General features: G+C 36.7%; 4 protein-coding genes across 10 annotated transcripts; 1 reads left to right on the top strand and 3 right to left on the bottom strand.

Annotated features, from left to right (window-relative positions):
- The first annotated feature begins 1,177 nt into the window (after positions 1–1,177).
- LOC111811587 (transcription factor MYB59-like) lies at positions 1,178–2,191 on the top strand. Its single transcript, XM_023698516.1, has 3 exons — positions 1,178–1,318; positions 1,399–1,528; positions 1,815–2,191. The coding sequence occupies exons 1-3, from the start codon at positions 1,198–1,200 to the stop codon at positions 2,176–2,178; spliced, it is 615 nt and encodes a 204-aa protein (XP_023554284.1). The 5' UTR covers positions 1,178–1,197; the 3' UTR covers positions 2,179–2,191.
- Positions 2,192–2,274: 83 nt separating this feature from the next.
- On the bottom strand, positions 2,275–6,504 carry LOC111811564 (ultraviolet-B receptor UVR8). 4 transcript variants are annotated; one of them, XM_023698477.1, is made up of 9 exons: positions 6,371–6,504; positions 5,731–5,992; positions 5,078–5,271; positions 4,951–4,998; positions 4,356–4,428; positions 3,954–4,125; positions 2,930–3,361; positions 2,659–2,850; positions 2,275–2,582 (listed from the first exon to the last, which is right to left on the bottom strand). In XM_023698477.1, the coding sequence occupies exons 2-9, from the start codon at positions 5,981–5,983 to the stop codon at positions 2,519–2,521; spliced, it is 1,428 nt and encodes a 475-aa protein (XP_023554245.1). In that variant the 5' UTR covers positions 5,984–5,992; positions 6,371–6,504; the 3' UTR covers positions 2,275–2,518. The 4 variants fall into 4 exon arrangements, with proteins under 4 accessions (XP_023554245.1, XP_023554270.1, XP_023554254.1 ...); XM_023698502.1 differs by lacking the exon at positions 6,371–6,504 and adding an exon at positions 6,273–6,294; XM_023698486.1 differs by lacking the exon at positions 6,371–6,504 and adding an exon at positions 6,260–6,281.
- A 3,842-nt stretch (positions 6,505–10,346) lies between these two features.
- LOC111807371 (E3 ubiquitin-protein ligase At3g02290) lies at positions 10,347–13,784 on the bottom strand. 4 transcript variants are annotated; one of them, XM_023693093.1, is made up of 5 exons: positions 13,753–13,784; positions 12,784–13,141; positions 11,978–12,404; positions 11,681–11,790; positions 10,347–10,709 (listed from the first exon to the last, which is right to left on the bottom strand). In XM_023693093.1, the coding sequence occupies exons 2-5, from the start codon at positions 12,901–12,903 to the stop codon at positions 10,683–10,685; spliced, it is 684 nt and encodes a 227-aa protein (XP_023548861.1). In that variant the 5' UTR covers positions 12,904–13,141; positions 13,753–13,784; the 3' UTR covers positions 10,347–10,682. The 4 variants fall into 4 exon arrangements, with proteins under 4 accessions (XP_023548861.1, XP_023548852.1, XP_023548844.1 ...); XM_023693084.1 differs by lacking the exon at positions 13,753–13,784 and adding an exon at positions 13,528–13,746; XM_023693076.1 differs by lacking the exon at positions 13,753–13,784 and adding an exon at positions 13,441–13,746.
- Positions 13,785–14,512: 728 nt separating this feature from the next.
- LOC111791493 (proline-rich protein 4-like) lies at positions 14,513–15,785 on the bottom strand. Its single transcript, XM_023672868.1, has 2 exons — positions 15,600–15,785; positions 14,513–15,529 (listed from the first exon to the last, which is right to left on the bottom strand). The coding sequence occupies exons 1-2, from the start codon at positions 15,757–15,759 to the stop codon at positions 14,751–14,753; spliced, it is 939 nt and encodes a 312-aa protein (XP_023528636.1). The 5' UTR covers positions 15,760–15,785; the 3' UTR covers positions 14,513–14,750.
- Positions 15,786–18,735: the final 2,950 nt, after the last annotated feature.

Here is an 18,735-nt window from a genome sequence, read left to right on the forward strand (position 1 = left end):
AAAATGACTTGTGCTGGTTTGTGGAATTAATCCCCGATATGAGTAGCCGTTCAAAATAAAAAGTTTGGCATTGCACCTTCTTGAAAAAGAAAGAACCCTAAGGATTAGATTATGTGGAACGTAACAGTTGGTGCAGTTCTATTGGATTGGATGCTATTTTGAGTGAAACATCAACGATCCCACTTTCTTTATTTTGTGCTTCAATTCAAACCAAATATGGATTTTTGCTGTCATTTAGCTACTTTCTGAGACCCACAAAGTACAATGATTTAGATGTTCCTTTTTCTCCCTTTCAAATTTTGTTAGGATTTTGTTAAAATCTCTTTAAAAAAGATTACACAATTGCTTATAATTTTGATTTTTAATCATAAGAAACTAAAAATAACGTTTCTTATTTTAATAATTTAATTAAGATCGAACTCATATTTTTACTTAACTAGTTTAGTTATGTTGGGTTATCTGTGAGATCCCACGTTGGTTGAAGAAGATAACAAAACATTATTTATAAGAGTATGGAAACCTCTCCATAACAAACACGTTTTAAAAAGAAGGTAGATTGTGAGATCTCATATCAATTGGAAAAGGGGTGGATTGTGAGATCTCACATTTATGAGGGTGTGGAAACCTCTCCCTCACAGACACCTTGAGAAGAAGACAATATCTGTTAGAGGTGGATTTGGACTGTTTACATTATCAATCATTACTAGTAGTATCTTGTCAATATAATTCCAATTAAATCCTACTCCTACCATGATTAGCCTTTAAGTACACTCTCCCTAACACCTTCATAAATAATTAAGATAATGTCTTCAAATTAGCTCACACCATCATCATTTTCTTTACTTCACATATAATGTTATTTTATAGAACACAGAGTACAAACATGTAAGGTTCTAATTGGGTGATGAAAAAGATAAATATGACAAACTGATGAGGACCATATATGAAGGGGTAGAGAAACCAATAACATATTTGAACTAAAAGTCCTATAGGTAGGGGAAGAAAAAGAACGAAATGGAATCACCAATAAGATCTGATTTAAAGATCATATCATACTCAAATGATAGATAATGAAAGGCATAATCAATGGAAGGAACTGAATGAATTGGGTATATAAATAGAGGTTAAAGGCAGCCATTGATATCACACCAAGCCTTTTGTTGTCATATAGCAGAAGAAGAAGAAGAAGATATAAAAATGGATGCAGAAGAAAAAGAATGGAGGAAGGGACCATGGACTCCTGAGGAAGACAAGTTGTTGTCTGAATACGTTAAAGTGCATGGCGAAGGAAGATGGACTTCTGTTGCCACTGGTTCACGTAAAAACATATTCTCTTCCTTTTTTTTTCCCTTTAAACTAGAAGATTAGAGTTAAAGATGTAAAATCAATCTTTTTCAGGTTTGAATAGAACGGGAAAAAGTTGCAGATTGAGATGGGTGAATTATCTTAGACCAGGTCTTAAGAGAGGCCATCTCACTCCTCTTGAGGAAGGCATTATCATAGAACTTCACGCTCTTTGGGGCAACAAGTAAGTAATTATTCTATAACACTTTTGGGCTTTTCTTTATGGACTTCCCCTCAAGGTTTTTAAAACGCGTTTCCTAGGAGAGGTTTCCACATCCTTATAAAAAATATTTCATTCTCCTCTCTAACTGATGTGAGATCAAATAATCTGCCAACCTTCGAAGCCCAACATCCTCGTTGGCACTCATTTCTCTCTATAATCGATCGATGTAGGATCTCACATATTCCTCTCTCAATATTTTTTTTACCCATCTCTCTCTTAACCAAATGGATAATGTTTTAACTGACAGATGGTCAACCATAGCAAGATATTTACCGGGAAGAACTGATAATGAAATAAAAAATTACTGGAGAACGCATTTCAAGAAGATGAAGCCAAAGAGAGAGGCTCAAATGGTTGTTCCACAACCAGACAACAAAACATCACCACCAATCAGCTTTGAACAAGACAGAGAGGAGAAAGATATGATGAAGCCATATGAAAGAGACAATGATGAATTAGGGATGGTTTTTACAGAGCCTGCAGCCATGGCGGCTGATCAGAGCTACTTGTCAATGGTGTATGAAGATTTTGCAACTTGGGCGGCAGCTGCGGCGGCGGAAGAGAGCTACTTATGGGGTGGCCTTTGGGAAGATTCAAACAACCTTTTGTAATGGGGAACCTATCTTTTTAAGAAACAATGTTGACTATAGATTCAACGACATAATACAAGTTTGCTATTAGAATATGGATGGATTATGAACCCTGGGAAGAGAAATGGTCAATGTGACCAAATAAGTATATTTGATGATACAGATCAAGTTCATGATTGGCAATGTTTATCAGATGCCAAAAAGTAATACAATTCATCATCACACACAGTATACCGCCTAGATTTAATCATTTCGATATTTCTATGCTGATGGGAGAAGAATGAAAGAAGAATACCGACTGATAAGTTATTGGCAGACTGCATTCAATTCTTCTTCTTCTGTCCTCTGTGTTTCCTCTATTTCATTTCTTTCCATGGCTGGTTTCGCCTTCTTCGTATTCACAATGGCCATCGAGTAGAGACTCCCTGCATGAAAATAGCAAGTTGAAGAGATATGTGCCTAATGCAAGTATAAACGAGGATATGCATGAAAGAGTAATACTTAAGTCGTCCACAAAGGCGTGCTAAAGCATCCGATCCCGTCCTGGATGCAACATCTTCTATTTCGGAAGCATTCTGCAAGTTAACAGTATCAGCAAGCCTGAACTCACACAGCTCCTTCAAGGAACAAGCATCTGTTAAGACAGCTGAATGTCCACCACCAGCTGCTAGTTTTCGCACTTCTCCCACACACCTGGAAATTTAAAATTTTATAAATGTGAATCTACCATTATGAACACGTAAACAAATATGTCGAACAACCGTATACGTACCAATCAATAGGAGATGGATACCAAGCATATGTAGATTTCTCATTAGCTGCCTGACCATAGCTATTGTAACCCCACCCATGGATCCTTCCATCCTTCATTGAAACAAGAGTATGTGAATGTCCACAAGCAACATGTAGAACACCATTTGGGACAACTAATACAGGTAGATTTCGAAGAAACTTCTCTGAGTCACCCACGACACATGAAAAAAACCCAGTCTGGGGCCCGAGACCTAATTGTCCAACTTGACCGCCACCCCATGCATATAAAGAGCCTTTTTGAGTAATGGCACATGTGTGGACTCCGCCACATGCGATATCCTTTATCCATATTCCATCAAGAGCAACAACTCTCCGAGGTATCAACTCTTTGTCCACAGACTGAGGGGAACAGTGACCAAGTTGACCCATACTTCCTAGTCCCCATGTATAGCTGAAGGTACAGAGCAAAATTGATAAATAGAGCATTTATGGGATCAAAACTAAAACTAGTCATACACATTGGATCTAACAAGTTGGTAAATAGGTGTCTTAGTTCCTCGACAATAAGAGTTCAATAGCTTAGTTCCCTTTCCTTCTTTTTTCCTCTAATTCACAAATTTCTTTCGATAGCTAACTCGCATAATAGAATTGCACATGCGAAACTCCATAAACTTTCAAATTCCTAAGTAGAAACTACATGAGTTCGTCACCATAAATTGACACAAGAAATCAATGATGCACCAAACTAAACTAAAAAAATTCAAAGAGAGTATGTGTGAATGGCATGCACTCATGTTTTGATATTAAACACATAATTTGAAGAAGGAAATTCTATGTAAGAACTTCATCATTTGATAGTCAATCAGTGGAACGGGTGTCCACGACATCACAGTGCATTGATCATCCAATTTATTCTCCATTATATGGGAATTCTGTTAGAAAATTCCAAACCTTGAGACCAATGTGATCTGTGGACGACCACAGTTCACAAACTTAAAAATAAAAACTTCTTTTCCAGTTAGTTTGTCCTTTGGATCACTTACACCTCGCCGTTTTCAGATATAGCTGCAGAATGGTACTCCCCACACGACACTTTAGTAATCTTTACAAGCTCAGGGGCCTCATCAAGGAACTTTGCATAAGCACTTATAATGCGAGCTCCTTGTAGACCTTCGGACGTAACACCCCTGCCTAGCTGACCATACTCATTGTAGCCTGGTCAACCAGAATAGGGATTGTATTATTATTGAGGTGGCAGGAAACTAGATAAAAACTCACTAAGGATAGATTCCCAATATTCAAGGTTCTCTCCTGCTTCCAACTCACTACGGGTAGATTCCCAATATACAATAGCACCACTAAATGTATACAAGTAGAAATCAACTTCACTAAAAAATTTCTTAAACTTTAAAAGGTCAACTTTAATGAAATCCAGATGAACTCACCCCATGCTTGCATTTGCCCATCGTCCGATAATGCCACTACATGAACTGCCCCACAGGACACTTGACGAATAATCTACAGCAAAGAGAATGTCCTTAGGTAATTGTTTTAAGGAATATTAACTGCAAAGTAGTAATCGACTATCGTTCTCATTCTATTATCTAATAACTCTATACCATGTTGATTCAACACTAAATTCTGTATCAGCTGAAGACAATTCTATATTATCACGACACTGTCGAATCTTAGAGGAACTTCAAAATAGAGAAGAGAACCAAAATAACAGAACAGTTATTACATTGAATTAGCTGAAGCCAAGGTTATTAGAATAGTGTGAAAATTTCAGCAAATAAGGTAAGTCTTCCCAAAGTGATTAAAATGATGGATGCTTCTCCCATAGAGAGGAAAATGAAAGAATGGTAGACAATAAATGAGAGGACAGATTACGTACATGAACTAGGCTCGTTATTGGAACAATAAAATAAAAGAGAGAAGAAAAAGTGAAAAAGAAACTGACAAAATACTGAGATTTTTAAAAAATTTAAATATATACACTACAGACACATGATATTCGCTTGCTAAATATTAGAAACATACCGTGTTTGGTGTGAAGGCTCCCCAAAATAAGCGTGGCAAATTGGATCCCTGTGATAAGAGAGGAGTTGCTGAAAATGCAGAAAAGTTCACAAAAGAACATCAATATTTAAAACAAGTAAACTAAAACCTGATTTTGTCCCCAAATCCAGAGTCTACTAGTTGAAATCGTGCCATCATTCTCGCGAGGTTCTGCAATAGCAGCAGTACAATGTGCTCCACAGGAAACAGATTTCACAAACTCCGTCTGCAATTGCTTCACTTTCTTTGGCTCTTTGCTCTTTTCCTCAGTTCCATCTCCCAGTTGACCAAAATCATTTGCACCTGATAGTTATAATTTGAAAAGGAAAAAAAATCCTATATCAAAACCGAGCACCTTCACGCGCACTGCAGGGGAAAAGAAAAACACACAAATTCTGCAAATAAAAGGTTCAAGCAGACAAAGAGGAGCCAGATGGACGCCCATGGAAACCAATACACAAATACAACATCGTTTTCGTTTAATATTGCTACAATTCATCGATCTGAAACTTTTGGGTAACGTCAGATGAGTCACAGGGTACCACAAATAATCAAACTCTCATTGATATCTGCTAAAATTATTGTCATTGTCCATATGTTATTATTTCAATTTTCCGAATGGTCCGGAAATTTGGAATAAACCCAAAAGATCGGAGAAAAAAGCCTGTATTCCAAGAGCTTTAAACGAAAGAATAAACTTGCTTATAAACATATCAAAAGAAACGAAATCTCGGGTCATCAGAAAGTAGGAATAGGCCAAACCCCAGGTAAAAAGTGACCCATCAGAAGCCACAGCAGCCGTATGTTCACGACCACAATCAATATCCAGCCATCGACAATTAGCTTCCACTGGGCATCCAAAAAGATCAGGACGGAGCTGCCTAGGAACCCTTAATTGATGATCCTTCCCCTTTCGACCCGTCTGGCCCGATTGATTATAACCCCAAACATAAATTGCACTCTTTCTTGGCAGGCTACTATTCTGGGTCATCCCAAACACATCGTTAATATCCATTTCTTGCCCCTAAAAGATTCGAAAAATTCCATGGACAACAAATAGTTCAGCTCCAAAGAAGAAATCAAACAGAAATTGGAAATGAAAGATATCATGCAGAAAAGAAAAAATGAAGACCACCGCATTATTCGTTCTAATTTCTCAAGCCTCGTTCCAATCGATGGACCGACGACAAAAAAAAAAAAAAAAAAAAAAAAAAAAAANAAAAAAAAAAAAAAAAAAAAAAAAAAAAAAAAAAAAAAAAAAAAAAAAAACAGGAAAATCGTAACTACTCACGAAAAGGGCGGACCTTTTCCTGAGTTGTCGTCAGCCGTATGATATGGTTCAGACAGTAAAAATATGTGAAAATTTAAAGAGAGAGATGATTAGAGGGAAAGCGGAGAGTACCTGAGGAACAGGATCAGAGAAGAAAGTTTGAAATGGAAAGGAAGTTAGAAGGAAAGGAAATAAATAGTTGCAAGAAAACGATCGCCGCCTTCTGTTGTTCCGCGAAACTTGGAGATGGGGCGGGTTGCCTGGATAAGCCTGGTATTGGGCCCGGCCCAACTCTTCTGCATTCGGCCCTTCCTATATATATTACAATTTACAAACATAAAAATTTCATCAAAATATAAACCGCTTCGATTTGAGAATTTTTTCGTTGAAGTTCATCCGTCCGGAATGAATCATCCCTTCGAGCAAGAGCGGGTATTCATCCTCCTCGTGATCACTACTGTCGCGAAAGTCGGGATTACTGCTTGAAATCTCCTTTCCTTCAAGAGCAAATGGATTACGTCTTGTGGACATTTATTATGGAGGCAGCCGGCGCTGTATTGAGTAATTATTTTTCGTGTTTATCGGTTTTTGGATCTGTGTTCGCCTGTCAAATTGAACTTTGAAGGAACCGAGATTAGAAATTCGTGATCCCGCTTGTTGGCGAAATTTGGCGGTAGAACTAGGGTACGTATCCTGTTCCACCATTTGCTCATCAAGCGATCCGTGATCTGTTTTTATCAATGTGCAGGAAATTTGTGGATGCTTACTAGTTCTTTTGTTGCCTTGAAGGCATGTTTGTGTCTTAGGATTACTGGATCTATGATTTTGTGTGATTAGGAGTTGAATTTTCATTGATTCTGTTGCTGCTGAGAGATTGAATTTGCTATTTGTTCAAGCGGAGAATACCAAGACAATGTTGCCTGAAATCTTCACACGGTTTCTTAAACGACCTCTTAATTCATTTCCAACCAAACCTCTGAAAAGATGAGTGAAGATATCATGAGCGTCTTGGAAAACCAACAATCTCTTAACTATTGTTAGTAGTAATTGCTAGAGCTATACAAAATATTATTTATTCGTATAAAATTATTATAACATTTACTCTTATTTGGAATAAATTCAATTAATTAATTCATCCTAATTTATAAAATAATTATAGTTTATGATTTAAGTATAATAAATCAATAATATATATATTATTCGGACAAAAAAATATATTAAATAAATAAATTACATATTTCCTCAAAATTAATTTTCTAAAGTTGGTTGAAACAATTATCTGATTCCAGGTATTCTTAAACATTGATTAGTCTTTATTAGTAGCAGCTTCACACCCGGCACCTAGGAAGCTGAGCAGTTGTCAGAAAGATTAGTTAATGGGTCACTTGGTAATCGCTGGAATTTCGGATTCTACTTAGAAAGCTATGTCTCGAGAACGCCTTCCTTCTAACTAAGGCAATTGGTATCTCACGTTGGATATAGATAGGTCGATGTTGCCAATACAAGTTAAGCGTGTAAACGACCTTCTTCTTGGTGTTGACATTAGGAGAAGCAAGCTGATAGTGGAACTAGTGGACCCTTTACTCAATTAGCATGTGGTGAATATCTATTAGTTTTGTCGGTTTTTATTTTTATCGAACTTAACTTTTTATTTATGATTGAACGAAATATCATGAGTTATCAATATGGCACGACATTAAGTGCATTTGATACCGAGAAAATAATTATGCTATGAATTGTTTATTACACAACTTGGCCTTGGAAACCAACTTAAGCATCTAAGACTATAGCATTAAATTCTGGTTTTTAATGACAATTTGATCGAGTCTACCCAGTTTAAGTTGAAGCAAATTCGGAGGAATTCACTTCAAAAAGAAGATCTTCATTGATCAATGACATTGTCCACACACCTCAACGCATAATCCCAAACAAAGACATAAACACAAGGAATAAGCTGAATTGAACTCAATATGATTGAATGATTTAAGCAGTTTCATTCAGAAGATGAGATGAGATGAGATGAGATGATTGAAAGGTGATCATATTCCATTTTCAAGAAAAGAAAAGGAAAAAACACCAAACATGGGATGGAAAGATTTCTCAGTCATTCACAACACCTGTTTTTCTTCCCCCTATAACATCATATATTTTGGTGAAACATCGGTTTCAACAACACTGTATAACTTAGAAATAATCTTTGAATCTCTTTGAAAAATGAAGAACAAGAGAGAGAGAGAGAGAGAGAGAGAGAGAGAGAGAGGAAACAGATGGATCCAACCTTGGTTAGACTTTCATTCATAATATTTACTATGGTTGAAAAATATTATCCTGCAATATTCACAAATCACCATCTTCCTGTTGGTTATTATGCCCGAGGTGCTGCTGCTGCTGCTGCCTTCATCCACGACACGACACGAACAATCAAGTCGTTTCATCAAATGCCATTACCTAAGATATTCAAACAGTGGCATGAAAAACAAAAGTCAATGAAACCCATCCAAACTTGGGCTGTTTCCTTCCTACTCCTAGTTTACAAATCAAATAATCTTATGCTACTATTAATCAGCTCCTCAAAACAAACAGAAAACCCCACAGATTTTAAACACAAAAACATCAACAAGGAATGATTTTATACTATGTAAGATAATACGCCATTTTATACTTAGAGATGAGCATCTAAGGATCGCGTTTCAAGATCATAGTGAAGGAGCTGAGGAAAAGAACATCAGTTATTATACCAAAAAGCGCCGAAGCACTACCCGACCAATTGAATATCACAAAATGGTGTAGTGTATCTCAATCAAGCATAAATATTTACGTCAAAACGAGATCAACTAGTGCCCAAAGGGGTGGCCCCTCCGCTAAAGGCGCACGACACCTACCCAGAGGTCACATGGGGTTTCAATCCTAGGGGCGGGTGTAGGTGCCCCCAGGTTAGCTTGAGGTCCCTCAGGTTATCAACAAAAACACAAAATGAAATTGAATGATCCCATTCTAAGAAGCACATAAGAAAAAGAAAAATGATGTGTTCTCTTAAACTTCTGATGTTCTACAAGTTTTTTTTATAGGAGTTATTCTAACGTAGCTTAACCAGTCAGTTCCAAACGAAGATGACACGAATATAGGATAGGATAGACATAAATAAATGGATCATATAGATCATCTATGTTAACCAGAAATTTTTTCAATTTCTAAACGAACCACGATGGTTCTGCAAATCCGGAATGGTCCTTACGCTCAATCCATACTGAAGTACCAAGAAATATTAATCTTAAAATCAATTGCGTCGACGCTTACGAAACACAGAACTTCCAAAACATAAAAAGATCCGAACATCAATCTGAGTCACTCGTAATAGGGTGGCTTTGAGATAGGTATTGAACAAGCTCATATGATATGATGGAGAAAAAGAGGCATACCTTGCCACAAACTGGGNCTTAGAAAGCTATGTCTCGAGAACGCCTTCCTTCTAACTAAGGCAATTGGTATCTCACGTTGGATATAGATAGGTCGATGTTGCCAATACAAGTTAAGCGTGTAAACGACCTTCTTCTTGGTGTTGACATTAGGAGAAGCAAGCTGATAGTGGAACTAGTGGACCCTTTACTCAATTAGCATGTGGTGAATATCTATTAGTTTTGTCGGTTTTTATTTTTATCGAACTTAACTTTTTATTTATGATTGAACGAAATATCATGAGTTATCAATATGGCACGACATTAAGTGCATTTGATACCGAGAAAATAATTATGCTATGAATTGTTTATTACACAACTTGGCCTTGGAAACCAACTTAAGCATCTAAGACTATAGCATTAAATTCTGGTTTTTAATGACAATTTGATCGAGTCTACCCAGTTTAAGTTGAAGCAAATTCGGAGGAATTCACTTCAAAAAGAAGATCTTCATTGATCAATGACATTGTCCACACACCTCAACGCATAATCCCAAACAAAGACATAAACACAAGGAATAAGCTGAATTGAACTCAATATGATTGAATGATTTAAGCAGTTTCATTCAGAAGATGAGATGAGATGAGATGAGATGATTGAAAGGTGATCATATTCCATTTTCAAGAAAAGAAAAGGAAAAAACACCAAACATGGGATGGAAAGATTTCTCAGTCATTCACAACACCTGTTTTTCTTCCCCCTATAACATCATATATTTTGGTGAAACATCGGTTTCAACAACACTGTATAACTTAGAAATAATCTTTGAATCTCTTTGAAAAATGAAGAACAAGAGAGAGAGAGAGAGAGAGAGAGAGAGAGAGAGAGGAAACAGATGGATCCAACCTTGGTTAGACTTTCATTCATAATATTTACTATGGTTGAAAAATATTATCCTGCAATATTCACAAATCACCATCTTCCTGTTGGTTATTATGCCCGAGGTGCTGCTGCTGCTGCTGCCTTCATCCACGACACGACACGAACAATCAAGTCGTTTCATCAAATGCCATTACCTAAGATATTCAAACAGTGGCATGAAAAACAAAAGTCAATGAAACCCATCCAAACTTGGGCTGTTTCCTTCCTACTCCTAGTTTACAAATCAAATAATCTTATGCTACTATTAATCAGCTCCTCAAAACAAACAGAAAACCCCACAGATTTTAAACACAAAAACATCAACAAGGAATGATTTTATACTATGTAAGATAATACGCCATTTTATACTTAGAGATGAGCATCTAAGGATCGCGTTTCAAGATCATAGTGAAGGAGCTGAGGAAAAGAACATCAGTTATTATACCAAAAAGCGCCGAAGCACTACCCGACCAATTGAATATCACAAAATGGTGTAGTGTATCTCAATCAAGCATAAATATTTACGTCAAAACGAGATCAACTAGTGCCCAAAGGGGTGGCCCCTCCGCTAAAGGCGCACGACACCTACCCAGAGGTCACATGGGGTTTCAATCCTAGGGGCGGGTGTAGGTGCCCCCAGGTTAGCTTGAGGTCCCTCAGGTTATCAACAAAAACACAAAATGAAATTGAATGATCCCATTCTAAGAAGCACATAAGAAAAAGAAAAATGATGTGTTCTCTTAAACTTCTGATGTTCTACAAGTTTTTTTTATAGGAGTTATTCTAACGTAGCTTAACCAGTCAGTTCCAAACGAAGATGACACGAATATAGGATAGGATAGACATAAATAAATGGATCATATAGATCATCTATGTTAACCAGAAATTTTTTCAATTTCTAAACGAACCACGATGGTTCTGCAAATCCGGAATGGTCCTTACGCTCAATCCATACTGAAGTACCAAGAAATATTAATCTTAAAATCAATTGCGTCGACGCTTACGAAACACAGAACTTCCAAAACATAAAAAGATCCGAACATCAATCTGAGTCACTCGTAATAGGGTGGCTTTGAGATAGGTATTGAACAAGCTCATATGATATGATGGAGAAAAAGAGGCATACCTTGCCACAAACTGGGCAGTTATCACTTCTCTCCATCCACTCATAGATACATCCAAGGTGAAAGTGATGACAGCATTTTGTCACTATCTTGGGATTCTCTGAGGTATATTCTGCTAGGGAAAAAAAGGAAAATTTAACGAGCAGAATGAAATTTCGGCATGTCAAAAAACGTGTGGATTAGTAGCTTGTTTATCCCCTATAAGCTCAAAAAACAAGAATATTGAGGGCCAAAATCATAGATTTTGATGAGCAATTAAATAAAATCAAGGATAAAATGAAGTTATAAAAAAAATCAACCTTCAAGACATGTTGGACAGACATCCTCGTCTTCCGAAGATGTATAAGCATACCCTGCTCCAGTGGTAGATTTAGTTGATGGGATCTTTAGAGATGACTTGCCAAGATTTTCTTTAGATTCGTCAAGACAAGCAGATCCATTCCATTTGCCTGCCGAGCCCAAAGAATCTGAATCTGTATCTACTTCACCTCTTAGAGGTTCTGACTCCTCATGTAAATGGCTTGAGCCCTTCTCGCGTCTAGAAATCAATCCATCCCGCTGCAAGCGGATGTATCTGGGGTCAGCATCATATGGCAATGGCCTTGGAGGTGAGCGGTATATTTCAGATAAAGAGTTATCTGTCGATGATGCAGAACTCATGGATGTCGCCCCTTGAATTGATGAAGAGACAGGATGCACTTCTCCTCTTCGAAAAATCAATGTGTACTAGAGAAAATAAGACGGAAAGCAGAGTCATACGATTATCATAAGAACAGAGTTCGTAACTACAGCTAAACACTTGTGAAGCTTGAGAAACAACTTACAAGCGCTTTCCATAAGAAGATGATAGTTTGATGTGCGTTATGGGTTATATATATTTACTTATGCGCGCATCATAAAGCAAGAAAATATGGAAAGACAAACGCAAACAAATAACACAATACAATGGCATACAATGAAGTGAGAAGCATTAATGTTCACAACATTTTCTTCGAATTTTCACCATTATGAGCATTCGAACAAAACACGTTATTTATGAAATAACGAAATTTTCATCCTTCATAGTGACACAATCGCAAAATAATGCAACGAAAATAGGGCTTACGGCGTTTAAGAAATTCTGAATGAAGCAACTAAGACAGGTGCAATTCCTATATACCGAACTATTAGGATTGACATAGTCTTCAAAATCGTCCATGCTCAAACAGCAGCAGACAGCACCCATTGTGCCAACGCCTACAAATCTCTTAAAATTCTCGATTATCTAATCCAGCAGATTCCCAAGTCAACAGATAGATCAATTCAGCTATTCACTTGCATTCAAGTTCAAAATTATTGGCCAATGATTATGTTGGCAAATGGATACGAGAGTACATAAGCCCGCAGAAGTACTATTTCCTCCACGAACTAGTACCCTCCCTCTTCAATTTGAATAAACTGGATTTTCAAACTGTGATTTTCACCTGTAAAATAAGCAGCCACAGTTCAGTAATACTGTTAATGAAATGAGGATCCCAAGGGATTATCCTTAAACCGACTATGATGCATAAATGCCTATGCGATCGCCAAGAAAGCAAGTCAAATCAAAAAAATTCTACTAAGATCGTTCATTAAACCAACAATCGGCATTATTTCAAGGAACATAAATCTGTCGGCAGCAATCCTTTGCTGCAATCATCACAATAATGAAACAAAAATTTGTTGAAACAGCCAGAAATCAATAAAAGGGTTAATAAAATGCCATAATCTTCGTCAAAATTACCCGCTCGTCTAACGAAATTGAAATCTTTTTTCTGGGTGACCTCTGAAAACACATATTCTTTCCTTTGATGAGGAGGAAACAAGATACCTTGACAACATCAATAGCATACCAAGCTGATCATGATCATCAAAAACTATTGAAATTACACGACAATCCCACAAGAAAAAACTCAAAAAATAGACGATCGGACCATGAATACGCACAAATCATGAAAAAAACGGAGAATCCCAATACAGAACAATAAAAATTTGGGGCGATCATCGGGATGCCCTTGAACTATTCATACGAAAAAGGAGAAAAATAGAAGCGCACCTTGAAAGAGCAGTAAAGTGGAGGGAGAAGATNACCTTTGATTTTCATCGCTTCATAATTGTTGAGATTTGGACACAAGAGAAAGACAGAAATAATGTCCCGATTAAGGGGTTTTATGAGAGGCTAAAGTGGGTGGGTGGGTGGAGGACAGAGAAACCTGGAAGACGGAAATTGGGAGAATATACGGAAAATATATACGTGCACTTTTTGGGAAAAATCACGCACGCAGATAATTGGGATTTCAAGCTAAATCAAGATTGCGCGTTTGAAGGGGCGTTTAGATTGGAAAAAGGAATTGAAGGCGATGAAATTAAAGCTACGAATTCCGCGAAAATAAAGCTACTGCCCTCTTCCCCTCTTTCCCTCTGTTTATCTCTATATCGCGCTCCCGGTGACTCCTTTGCTTCGATGGTTTTGTTCGATAGAACGCTCTAATTTAATCTCCACTATGTTCTACTCCCCCAAGAACTGCTACCAATTTAGAATTTGGTACCAATTCCAACCTAAATTTATTTTCGGGATTTGAATCTTCATCAACCGATAACAACATTTATTATCCCCTCTCCAATCAAATGTATAATTTGTCTCGTGCCAAAAAGGATAAAATAATTTTGTTCTTGCTTGGAAAAGATTTCACTTCTTTTTTTCTAAGGTCCGAATTTATATCCTTTTACAACGATTTTTTTTTTTTTTTAAACAAAATTTAGAAAAATAATATAACGTATTCAAATTATTGATCACAAAAGAACAAAATCTATAACAAACAAAAGCAATTGGATCAATCGTCCAATTTAATCTATTTGACATTTGAATAATTATATGATCAATCTTATCCAAAACGTCAAATCCCACAATTTACTCTCAAATTCATTGATAATTTCCTTCACGATTATTAATTCGTACTAGAAAATAAGTACATCAGTTCAAGTAAAAATTACTAATTTAAAGTTTTATTTTTGTGACGATGGTCCTTCGAAAACTAGGGTCGTTATAATTTTTTAAGGAGAAGTTTGCTTTGGAGGTGAGGAGATCTCGGGCATGTTAGGGATGGATGGGAGTGAAAAAGGGAGCGGCGGGGACGGAGCCAACTCGCCCGCCGCGGCAGCGGCTGAGGGCGGTGTAGGACCATGCGTGAGAGGATGGTGGCGCAGCTTATGTGGAGGCATAACAAAATGTGGCCTGAAAGGCTTTAAAGATGGAATTGGAAGGAGAGTTTGTGGATGAAACAGGTCCGGGTTTTGACTTATCTTTGGAGTTTGTACATTTTCATCATCCTTTTTTGGTGGAAACAATGGAAAAACAGGGAGAGGTGGAAGAGGAGGGAGAGGAGGAAGTTGAGGCAATGGAGGAAGTCCAGGAAGAAGAGGTAGAGGCGGAAGGTTATCGTAAATCCGAGGAACGTTCGGCACGGTCGGGTTCTGGATCGGAGCCGGTAACCCCGGGAAGTCAACGACTTGTTTCGTGTCATCAAATTCATTAAAATGTGAGTTATGGCTGCAAAGTTTTGGCTGTTTAAGAGGCTTGAAAGTGAAGAATCCAGCCGAGAACACATGCATGCCTTGTTTTCTTGACTTGAGCTTAAGCGATGATGATTTGGCTCTTGCAGCCACCGCACAATATGGTTCACTGCTTCTTATTAACCGCACATAACATTCCTCAATCTTCCTCACTGAAACTGGCAGCTGAATCTTGAATTCCCCTGTTTTGTCTGTCTTTACTTCGTCTCTAAAACTCGGGTTCGATCCCCCATTGCCACATTCGACAGCCACCGTCGCGCCTAAATAGTACACATCAATATATGAACAAACCAACATCATATTAACTCTACGAGCTAGTTGGTAAAGTACCTGAAATGAAGTGACTTGTCTTAGAAAACGTGTCTTGAAAACACGTGTCGCAGAAGACGGTACCGACGACTGCGGCGGAAGGGAGGTTGTTGTGGTGCCTGGCCTGTGAGAGGTCGAGGAGACTGAAGTTGAGAGCGATTAAAATGAGGAGGCAAATCATTTTTAGATGGCAGTGTTGATGTTGTTTGAGGTGAGGAAGAAGGAGAGGGGAATGGAGACATATTTATAGCAGAAAAATAGCTTAAGGTTCATAATGTGGTTCATGCAGAAACCAGTGAACTGTAAACCGAAACAGCAGTCAATGTATTTGATTTTGGTTTGGTTCTTTATTGGTGTGAAAACGGGGGGATTGGGGCAGTTGGGGCAGTGTTGGTTCACGAGATTAAAGGCCAAAAAAGGCTCTGTTTTGGTGACTTATCTGTGAAAATAAACAGCTCTTCAACTGCACAAAAAAAGGGAAAATAAATATTTAATTCCTTATTTCTTTCACTTTTATACTCCATGGTATTTTTTCTGTCTCTTTCCCCCATATACTTTGGTATGAATTTGCATAAATTTTTATTAATCATTTTATTAAAAAAGAAGATTATATTATATATTTAGTACTTAAATTTGAGCTTATTATATTTTATAAATTTTATAAATTTGCGAGTAATTTGTTTATTTTAAAAATTGCAATATTTACAAATTTAAGGTGTAGTTGGATGAAATTGAAAGTGTAGGACGCAATTTTAATGAAATTGCAATTTATACCCTAATTCAATTTTTTTTCAATTCACCACTAATGTTAACAACAAAAATAATAACGTGAGGTTTGAGTAAAAGATAACCCAGTGTGGTTTATTTTGAACAATTTTATGTTGGGTGGGTTAAATGAACACGACTCTTCACAATTGTATGATATTGTCCACTTTGAGCACAAGCTCTCATGATTTTGCTTTGAGCTTCCCAAAATGCCTCGTACCAATGGAAAGAGTATTACTTCGTTATAAACCCATTAACATCTTCTAAATTAGTCGATGTGGGACTTTCATCCAACACCTCTCGTACGCCTCCCCTTGGTTGAGGCTCGACTCTTTCTTTTGGAGTCTTCGTCATTTTTTTAATATGCCTTCGAGGAGCCTCGACTCTTTTTTTCTTTTGGAGTCCTTTGTTCGACATTTGAGAATTCTATTAATATGGCTAAGTTTAGGGCATGACTGAGTCCTTTCGACATTTGAGGATTCTATTAATATGGCTAAGTTTAGGGCATGACTCTAATACCATGTTAAATGAACACACTCTTAACAATGGTATGATATTGTCCACTTTGAGCATAAGCTCTCATGACTTTGCTTTGAGTTTCTCCAAGAGGCCTCATTCCAATGGAGCTTTGAGCTTCCTAAAACGCCTCATTACAATGGAGAAAATATTTTTTGATTATAACCCATGATTATGGTTGGATGAAAGTTTATAGGCTAATTTAGGGAATGATATTTATAATCAATTAACACGGAATGAGGCATTTTGGAAGTCCAAAACAAAATCAAGAGAGCTTATACTCAAAGTGAACAATATCGGGTAAACTCCTAAATTTTTTCATAGGATGGATGAATATCCAACTAATTTCAACAAAATCAAGAATGGTTTTATGATTTATTTTAGAGAATATTTTTGCAAAAAAGAAATTATAGAATAAAATTTGAAACAAAATTTAGTCCAAGCGATGAATCGTTTCCCTAAAAAATAATTACATAATTTAAAACCCACCACTCTCCCGCCATAAAATTCGTGCTGGAGAAGAAAGCACGCCGCGAAACAAATTTCAAAATCCTTCTCACTCTGAGACTCCCAGTCAGTTGCTCTCTCTTTGATTATTTCTTGTAAGCATGCGATTCTGCACCACTCCATGGATTACTCCATCGCCTCTCTGTTCGATCTTTTCTAGGCATTTCGCGATCGCTCGCGTTCGAAGTTCAATTCCTGTAAGCACACGAAGTCGGCGTTCGAGCTTCTGAGGTAAGTGAGCAATTGTTTAATCTTTCAAAGCTTTCTCAACTCGCGGACTCTGATTTTCGATTGAATTTTCATCTCTCTCGTGTGTATCGACTGGGATCTGGATTCTTCCTCTATCAATTCGTTCGCAGCTATCGTGTTTATGCGAATGTCTCTTCTTTGATTAGTGATCCACAGATCCGAGGGTTGTCGATCGTATTGCAGAAGATCTAGTTATTAATTGCATAGTTTTAAACCTTCGGCTCACCTCCCATGGATCTTGGTGCCGAGATACCTGGTGATATTGTTGTTCATCGTGTTTGGATGTACCGTGATTTTTGCCTTCTTGGATGGCTGAAAATCGTGCTTCGAAGCCGAAAATAATTTACAACAAAATAAAAATTTAAATTACTATATCATATTCCTTACCTTTCAATTTGGCATTTAAGCATCTGTTTGGATTATTTTTCAATTCAAGTATTTTTCTAAAATGCATTTTTTTTTTTATAAAAACTATTTAGAAATAAAACACTTATGATTTCCTGCTTTAATGTCAAATTACTATTAAAAAAAAGCTCATAATATTTATGAATTAACAAGTTTAAATTTATATTTAAAATATTTTCTATACTGCCTATCATCGGTGAAAATGCTTGTTAGATGTCGTCGTTTTATGGTGGACAATGACACTATCAGATTATATTAGTCATTTTAATATATTATAACAATTTGAGAGATATTTCAAATTAAACCTTTTAAATCTAAAATGAATTATTTTTTTTAAATTTTTTATCTAATATATCATAAAACATTTGAAATTAACAAATAAAATTGAATTTTGTATTTAATAAAGGTGTGTATTTAATATATTATAAAAAACATTATATTTAAAAATATTTTGAGATTAATATTTGATTGATAATTAGGCATGATAAAACAAAACTTGGAGGCTTACATACAAGTTGCCACGTCAGATGAAGGACAACGCAAGTCATCTTGACAACTGACAAGTGGAAGTGGCCACTAGAAAAACAGCGTTTCATATTATTTATTTATTTATAAATATCTGTATTATTAACANAAAAAAAAAAAAAAAAAAAAAAAAAAAAAAAAAAAAAAAAAAAAATCTCCGGTGGAGTATTTTCTCTTCCCTTTCAATCGA

The sequence above is a fragment of the Cucurbita pepo genome, chromosome LG01 (genome assembly GCF_002806865.2).
Source record: "Cucurbita pepo subsp. pepo cultivar mu-cu-16 chromosome LG01, ASM280686v2, whole genome shotgun sequence".
In the NCBI taxonomy this organism is placed as follows: domain Eukaryota; kingdom Viridiplantae; phylum Streptophyta; class Magnoliopsida; order Cucurbitales; family Cucurbitaceae; genus Cucurbita; species Cucurbita pepo.